This window comes from Tiliqua scincoides, chromosome 1 (assembly GCF_035046505.1).
Source record: "Tiliqua scincoides isolate rTilSci1 chromosome 1, rTilSci1.hap2, whole genome shotgun sequence".
In the NCBI taxonomy this organism is placed as follows: domain Eukaryota; kingdom Metazoa; phylum Chordata; class Lepidosauria; order Squamata; family Scincidae; genus Tiliqua; species Tiliqua scincoides.
This window is the reverse complement of record NC_089821.1, coordinates 121438504-121447781: the sequence shown is the minus strand read 5'-3', so window position 1 is coordinate 121447781 and position 9278 is coordinate 121438504. Positions and strand designations below refer to the sequence as shown.

General features: G+C 41.2%; 1 protein-coding gene across 1 annotated transcript in view; it reads right to left on the bottom strand.

Moving 5' to 3' along the window:
- Positions 1–1186: 1186 nt before the first annotated feature.
- MAIP1 (matrix AAA peptidase interacting protein 1) overlaps positions 1187–9278 on the bottom strand; it is a 9065-nt gene continuing 973 nt past the window's right edge. Inside the window, exons 2-5 of the mRNA XM_066621822.1 lie at positions 8197–8268; positions 6988–7114; positions 4804–4954; positions 1187–3504 (exon numbers count right to left, since the gene is read on the bottom strand). Of these exons, the coding sequence (XP_066477919.1) occupies positions 3426–3504; positions 4804–4954; positions 6988–7114; positions 8197–8268 (429 nt within the window). The 3' untranslated portion in view covers positions 1187–3425. The remainder of the gene's footprint in view (positions 3505–4803; positions 4955–6987; positions 7115–8196; positions 8269–9278) is intronic.

Genomic DNA, 9278 nt, shown 5'->3' with positions numbered 1-9278 from the left:
AATGGATACAGTGGAAATGGAAAAGGATATCTCAAAAAGGATACAGTGGAAATGGAAAAGGTGCAAAAGAGGGCAACTAAGATGATTACTGGGCTGGGGCACCTTCCTTATGAGGAAAGGCTAAGGTGTTTGGGCCTCTTCAGCCTAGAAAAGAGGCGCCTGAGGGGGGACATGATTGAGACATACAAAATTATGCAGGGGAAGGATAAAGTGGATAGAGAGATGCTCTTTACACTCTCACATAACACCAGAACCAGGGGACATCCACTAAAATTGAGTGTTGGGAGAGTTAGGACAGACAAAAGAAAATATTTCTTTACTCAGCATGTGGTTGGTCCGTGTTACTCTTTGCCACAGGATGTAGTGACGGCATTTGGCCTGGATGCCTTTAAAAGGGGATTGGACAAGTTTCTGGAGGAAAAATCCATTCTGGGTTACAAGCCATGATGTGTATGTGCAACCTCCTGATTTTAGAAATGGGCTATGTCAGAATGCCAGATGCAAGGGAGGGCACCAGGATGAGGTCTCTTGTTATCTGGTGTGCTCCCTGGGACATTTGGTGGGCCACTGTGAGATACAGGAAGCTGGACTAGTTGGGCCTATGACCTGATCCAGTGGGGCTGTTCTTATGCAAATATTAATTGAGGCAAACTAATAGGAGACTGATAGCAATAACCGAATGGCACATTTCTGAATTTTTTGAAGTCATTTTAGCTCTTCCCTGGGAAGAGACCACCCTGATGACCACTGACATGCTGGGCGGACACATTCGCACTCGAGCATAACAAGAGGGACACAAGAGGTTGGGTCACCCAACATTGGTTGACGAAAGCATGGTGCCACGAAGAATGGAAGAAATGTTGGGACACGTGCGGAGGAAGCTAAACACTGACATTGCAAGGAACGGGTCACCTAAGTATCCATTTTCGCTCTGGTGTAATAGGAAGCAAAGACGACAAATTAAAAATGACCCCTTCTGTAACAATTATTAGCCGTTGGCTGCAATCCTATACCCACCTAACTGTGAATAACAAAGTGGGTTTCTGAATACACATGTACAGGCTTATGCTGTTTATTAAATTGAAAACTTTCTTATATTTTATTCAAAATCTTTTTTTAAAAAAGGCCTATAATGAAAATATTGAAAATTTGTAATTGATTTTCAGTTTCAAAAGGAAATGATTGATCAATTTTAAAAAAACAACCTTTAATTGGTGCTCTCATACTGTTTTTACATACTATGTTTGGTTTCTGCAACTTTTACACAACTGGACTTGTAAAAGGAAGCAATGCCATCACCTTTCATAATAATGGAAGCATCATGCAGTACAACATTGCCTATAAAAGCATTATTTCCCCACCCCCACTCCATAAAGGGGATGCAAGCTCTCTAGGAAGGCATTTATTACAGCTTCCTAGAATGCCCTCCATATTCATTTCTGACTGGTGAGTTTTCTGATATAACTATGTACTAGCAGCTATATAACCAGCTATATAACTAGCTATGTACTAGCAACTATATAACTAGCAGCTGGGAAGAGTCATCATGGTCCCTGTCTTTCTAACACTTACACTGGTACTTGCACAAGTACAGAGGTCGAAGGTTCAGGGGTAGTTGGCCCTAGTGTCAGCATCAAAAAATGGTCATACCTTTACTTATTTTCTAAGAAGAAATTATTGTACAAGTACAGTCACAGAATCTGTTCTTCATTCACACACATTCCTAAATGTACTTTCAGTCGCATTTTTCCAGTGGGGGGGAAGTTGGCAGGCAGCTCACCAAATCATTCTCAGGAAAATGTCTTGCAAGTGTAGACAGGGCTTGGGCATTCAGTTTCTGGCAGTGGTTTAAACCCTTTCATGGCTAAATATGGTAAAAAGTGCTAGAGTTGGAAGCAAATTTGACTCTTCTCTCATTAGACCTTAGACTCTTCATTCCCAAAATACCACACAAATACTCAAATAACTCCATATTATCCTGCCCTCACAACAACCCTGTGAGGTAGGTTGAATTTATTAACATTTACAGAAGCTGACAAATTATTGGTACCAAAAGGCAGGATAAATTATATGTGCTCTGATGTAGGTAATCTTGGCCTGCAGCAGTTAGATCAAAATTATAGTACATACCTTATTCTTGAGTATTGCATTTGGAATGACAATGTTCCATTTATTTATTTACACTTTGCAGTAATGTGATAAAGATCTCCATTTCATTGGTTCTTGGGTTATTTCCCTTCCATTTCACTAAAGCAATCGCTTGGTTAGTATACCTCAATCTTCCCCATACCATTAATTTGATGTGAAGACAGGAACACCAAACTCCCCACAGGACTAGGCTGTAATGCCCTTGACAGTCACACAATATGCAATATGTCACTGAGTACTTTGCTAGATCCAGGCTTCACACCTGAATTATATAGAAGTTCAGAACCAGATCCACTCGAAGTTCACTGGTAGAGCAGACACTCTGCTTGTATCTAGGTTGAAATTCTGGCACTGCCACCTAGAGATAGCAGAGAACAGAAAAACCCTCAAACTCTGCGGCTCTCCCAGAAGAAAATACTGGGCTTGATGAATGGTCTGACATGGTAGCTCTTTATTACCCTTCAATATACCTCCACTTACAAATGCACAGAAAAAGTGTTGAATTGACCGCGCTTTTCACACTATTTAACTTCCAGAGGGGTAACTGTGTGTGTTTGTTGCAATATAATTAAAGAGGCTTGTAGCACTTAAAGACTAATCAATCTATTTCAGTATAAGCTTTGATGGACTGCAGTCGACTTCACAAGACCGTCACTTCTGATGAAACAGACTTCACAGTGACATAAATGGGTTAGTCTTTAAGGTGCCACAACACACAACTTAACTGTTTAGATGAAGACAAACAGCTTTTCTTTCACAGCAGCATGGTGAAGACAAGATAGGGGATAAGAGGAGAGCTTGAAATTAGTTCCGTTTCTGATTCTAAAATGACTGGTTACTTCCATTATGTAACACAAAAAAACATGAAGTCCAGGACAGTCACTTCTTTTTTTTCTTACTCTCTCCATCCTGTCAACCTTCTGATTGTTGAAGAGGAATGGAATGTCTACTTCAGCTATATTCACAAATTGCCAGTCGATATATTGCCTTCTCTCAAACCTGCACCAAGATTTACCAGTATAATAAATTAATGTTCTTTTGACTACATGAAAATCTACATGGAAGCCTTCAGTGGGAGGTCAAAGACAAATCTGTGTGGTACAGTTTCCAAGTCTACTGAAAAATACTTTATTTTTATGCTTCAGCGCAATATACTGTTCGAAAATTAAGAAATACAAAATTAGTCCACCAAAGACACTGTGGCACTTAAATCTTGAGATGTTTCTTGATATGCCAGAATAATTGATAATTGTCTGTAAAGTCTCTGTTCAATTAACTTATTCTAATAGCTTCGGATGTTCAATCCGTGTAATTGTCCAGTCTGGTTTCACACCTTGCGTAAATTCTCTTCGGAACCTGGGGGGGGGGGGGGGAGGAAAAAAAAGACAGTAACATAAGCCAGGCTGATAAAATCTTACAAAAATCCTGTATAAGAAATCATTAGTACCACTGAGCAAGCACAATGAATTTATGAATAAAATGTAGTTTAATACATCAGATAATAACTGGACAACTGGACATTATAAGAGTTGGATCCAATTCATCTACTTAATCCTTACCATACAATATCCAATTTATGCAGCAAGACTTCAGGGACTGGACTTTAAAAGGTACCTTGTATAAACTGCATACTTTCATTAATAGGTGACCTCATTGGAATTCTTGGGAAATCCAGATCCTCAGGAAAAGCATGTGTGATAATGACTAAAGACAATATTCCGCACAGTGCACAATATTCCGCTGTGCAGTCCCATTAACTCTATCAGAACATTCATGATGTTTGGTAGAAGTGTAGAGAAGAGGAGATAGAGGCTTAAGAGAACCAACACAGAATGCAGGAACAAAGAATGCCATGAAATGGAGTCAGACAATTATGGTTGACAACCTCCAGTCTCGAAAGACTATGGTATAAGCCCACAGTACCCGTTATTCCCGGGTGGTCTTCCATCCAAGTACTAACCAGGCTTGGCCCTGCTTAGCTTCCGAGATCAGACAAGATTGGGCATGTGCAAGGTAACAGTTGCTGCTTCAAACAATTATGAGCTGGCAGAGTACTGCCACTCAATCTTGCAATCAAGGGTCCCAAACACAGTCTGATTATCGACTTCTACCATCCCCATTAAAACCAATTTTAAAAACCCGAGCATTTCAAGAAGTGACAGAAGAGGTCAATCACAAGCTGGGGTCATATGACAATTTCATTAGAAATTAAAAATCCAACAGATTTGAATATTTCGTCAGAGGCAATTTTTAAAGTTCAGTTGGGAGAGTAAGAATCTGACAAGTTAAATACCTTTGCTATTTCAATTTTGGTGCCAGTCAAATATCTTTTTAACTGCTTGAGTTTCACTTTAATTTATCAGTGTTGACTATTGTTTTTGCTACCCCCATTGCTTGTTTGCGGCTGCTGTTTTTCCATTTTGTTTATATATTTAATCTTTTTTTGTAAGCCACTTGGGGGGGTCTACCTAACAGGAAGGAAAGGTGAAGGGGTCCCCGCACGTCCTGGACCCAGCTGCAGGCTGTGGTGAGTCCAGGCAAACCCCTGTGCACTTCTATAGTTACGCGATTCTGGCGATCGCGTTACTGCCTCACCCCCTCCCTTTTTAAAGAATAAAAAGCCACAGCCATGTAGAAATTCAACAACAGGCTTACTCATAATTTGCTGTTAAAAGACGTTTAGTTTCCTTTGTTGTTTCATCTCCAAAAACAACCTGGAATACTTTTGTTCCATCTGGAGTTTCATCAGGGAGGTCAGCACTAGTTAAATACCAGAAACGCATCAGGATGCTAACAAACTTTCTTCCTGTTTGCAAGACAAAACAAAAGTAGACATAAAACAAAATCAGAAATAGAATAAATATTTCACAACTTGAAATGAAGATACATGAAACAGGGGCAAAAAGCGCAGAACACACACAGTAGGTTTCCAGTATCCATGGGGGATGCATTCCAGAACCCCTTGCAGATACCAATTCTGTGGATAATGAAATATGTTAGGGGGGTGCTCAGCACTGCATTTACTTACCTGGGGCTGTGCCCTGCCGTCCAGAGGTTGCACATTGTCCTGGCCTCTTCAGAAGTCTCCCGGATGCAACTAGAAGGCACTTCCAATTTTCTGGCAAACCAGAAGTGTCTTCCAATCACATCTGGAAGGTCCTCTGAGGCCTTCCAGACAGGGGTTCAGCATCTGCAGATATTCAAATCTATGGCTGCCAAGTTCACAGATAAGAAAGACCCGCTATATCACATTAAGAAAAAAATACACTATTGCTCTATTGCAGTGGTTTTGAGTTTGAGCCACTGTAAGTGCTTGTGTGTGGGGGGGAGGTAGCAGGGGCGGGTGGAAGGCAGCGGCACGATCCCTAGGACTGCGCCACTCAGGGGGCTGCAGGGGTTTGGGTGCACTTACCCAAGCCTCTTGCAGCCTTCCCAGGGTGCGGGGAGCCCGGTACGAATCTTTGGCAGGGCTCCCCACAGTAATGAATGTAAAAGCGGAGTGATCGTCACCTGACTCCGCTAAAGCAGAAGTGAATTGCTCCACTTTCACTTTCACTGCTGCGGGGAGCCCTGCCAAAGGTTCATACTGGGCTCCCCGCACCCTGGGGAGGCTGCAGGAGGCTTGGGTAAGTGCACCCAAGCCCCTGAAGCCCCCTGAGCGGCATGATCCTAGGGATTGCGCCGCTGCCTCCTCCCTGCCTCCAGGCTGCCCCCGCCCCTTAAGGGGGCAGAGGCCAGGGCCCACAGGCTGGGGCGTCGCAACGCCCCAGTTTGAAAAGCCCTACTCTATTTTAAGTCATACGCATAATGCTGATTGAAAATAAGAAAGCCAGATGTGAGGAAAGCAGTGGGGTTATCCTCAGGCTCCTTTGGTCTCAACCAGAAGAAAGTTTATTCCCATTTAATTCCTTCTCCTCCAACGTTCTTGAATTCCAGATTCACAGAGGAGTCACCGAGCTCTCTCTTCTTTAGTCCTTCCTATTCCCTGCCTTTTACATGGCTCTCAGCCAATCTGCTCCCTGCCTTACTCACAGGAATCAGTTGATGGGAGGAGCTGTCTGTCCACTACCTTGAGGCACCACTACTGTTTCCCATGTGACTCCTTTCTTGACCCTCTGCCTCTTTCTTACCCTGCATCTGGGAGTGCCTCCTGAACCTTCGCCCCCCTCCGTACCTGCAGCCCTTGAGTTGAAGTAATCCTACAAGTGCTAACAGAGAGCCTACGGGCCACATCTGAGTTGAAACCAATACTGAAACCAATAATGAAACCAATAATGAAATTACTAGTGTTTGTAAAAAAAAAAATGATTAGTGCTGCTAAAAAAACTATGTTTAGCTATGTAAAAAAGCTAAATCTTAGCTTAGGTAGAAATCTTTTCAAACCTTGGCTGCCTGATATTTATTTAAACTGGAGATACTGTGGATTGCACAAAGGACTGTATACCACTACACTATGGTTCTTCTCAGTAATGACTGGCAGACTGACTCAAAGCTGAATGAAAATTCCATCTCAAAGGCAGAAGACAGTTTGTGTAGAGAAGAGATACAAAGGTTTTGCTTTGGCTGATACAATGCCAGAGTAACCACAGTAGGCTTTTGCCATGGGATCATAAAGGTACAGGATTCCAAGCAGCATAAAGGTCCTCAAACACTATAATTTTAACAGAGAAGTTAGAATGGAGACTTCTTAAAATTGAAAAGCAGGATACAAACCTTGGAAATAAAATAATTAATTAAAATGTTTTAAACAGTGTTAAAATGGGATAAGCCCTGTAAAATCTTTAAAATTCTATAAAGCTGTTTCTCTGCTTGCATGATTTTTCTGAAATGGATGCTTACCACTGTCATCGTAGTAAATGCCAACATCCCCTGCAGTTGTGTACATTATTTCATCCATTTCAGCAGCAAGGGCACCTCTGTGGTTTTCAGAAAGTAAAGAAAGCTTCTCCTTCAGCACCTGAAGCATCTAATTTAGAAGAGGAAATGTTTACATTAGTCCTGCAATTCCCTGGAAACGAATGAACTTGCAGTGCAACCCTAGGTATGTCTACTCAGACATAAACTCCATTTAGTTCAATGAAACTTGCTCCCAGGTTGGTTTTGTTCATTTTCTTTCCAGTTCACAGTACTGGTTATTGTAGTACTGTGACACACACCAACATGCAACCCCAGTTATACACTACTAGCCTCTTGCTTTCTGTGGTATTCCAAGTATCAAACAGGTCCCTCAGTTATTACCTCATCTGGGGTACAGTATTTACTTTGATGAGTGTTTTCAGAGCTTATCAACTGCTGACAACTATTGCAGTCCCTGACAAGTATGTCAGCCCAAGATATATTGCAGTATATTATGCACAGAGTCCAAAGTACACTAGTGACAGGAGAGCTCCTTTTCTTATTGATGTGTTCTGCCCCCCCCACTTCATTTACACATTCACATAGTGTTTAAGTGAGAGGTGCAAAGACCCAATGAAGTCTCAATAAAGAAATTATACTCTGAGACCCTTTTCCTCCAATGAATGGCTACTGATTAAGATTACTTATAGCATCAGTGATTAAAAGTACTTTACATGTGCTCACAGATGCTCTTATTAGTACTGCACACCTTCCAGAGCCAAGTCTTACCACTGAAATGGTTCTGGAGCTCAAATTAAGCCCTGTTTCTAAAGAAGCTAACAGAACTATGGGAGCAAAATCAAAAAAGGACAAAGAGGTTGAGAGAAAAAAGTGACTAGGTCTTAAGGATAGCACCACAAATGAGAGGAGATACCTGCTTCTCATTTTCTTTCGAAACTCTGATGCCAGTTTCTAAGCTAGGTGTTTCCCTGTATTTTTTGGCCAAAAAAATTGGCCAAATTGTCTGTTCCAGTGTTACAGCCCAATCCTATCCACACTTTCCTGGGAGTAAGTCCCATAGACACTAATGGGACTTACTTCTGAATAGGATTGGGCTGTTAATTATCACAAAAAACAAAATAGGTTAACAGATTAAGGAACAACAGAAAGCATATTGTTTTCACCAAAAGGGACATTAAACTTTCTTTTTACCTCTTTTGATACAAGCTCTTCCAGTAGATCATATTTACACTGAGAAATTAATCTTGAAACAAGAGCAAAGGCCTAGAAGATAAGAGAGCAAAAAAGGTTTCACTTATTCCATGTCAAATTGTTTTCTAAAAACACTGTAGATACAATACTTATGTGCTCTATGAGTTTGAAAGTATTTCTAAGCATATTCTCATTGAAATTTTTTCTACTGCTATCATTGGAATTTGTTTTCCAGGTGATTTATGAAAGTGAAGGTCTCTTTCTATAAGTAGAGGTATTCGAAAACCGTGTTATTAACTTTACTCAGAAGTAAGCCCATTATGTTCAGTAAGCATTAGACTGTAAACTTATCTTATTCACCAGAAACAAACAATTCTACCTATTTTGCATTGTTATAGCCTGAGGAATGATAAAACTGGATAGTAGCTCAAGGAGCGCATCATTCTAACCAAATAAAGAAAGTACATCTCTATCCAGATGCACACTCAAAGAAAGGGACCATAAAGCCATGCATTCTATAAAAAGACTACTCTTTTCCTTCAATTACTGAACATAGATTACAGTCACAATTTCACCCATAGATGACCAATGAAAGGGATTATTGAAAAGTCCAATTTTTTACCAACCCGAGTGCAAATACTACAACATTCTTAAAGCTATTTAAAAAGGGGAGCTAAACAGAATTCATTTTCAAATCCTTGCATGACCCAATCCTATCCAATTTCACTCAGAAGTGCCACAGTATTCAGTGATATAGGCCCACCTAGTCCAGCTTCCTGTATCTCACAGTGGCCCACAAGCTGCCTCAGGAAGCACACAAGACAACAAAGTCCTGCATCCTGGTGCCCTCCCCTGCACCTGGCATTCTGAGGTAGCCCACTTCTCAAATCAGGAGGCTGCACATACCCATCATGGCTTGTAACCTGTGATGGACTTTTCCTTCAGAAGTTTGTCCAGTCCCCTTTTAAAGGCATTCTGGCCAGATGCCACCACCATATCCTGTGGCAAGGAGTTCCACAGACAACTTATTTGCTGGGTAAGGAAATATCCTCTTTTGTCTGTTCTAACACTCCCAACTTCAG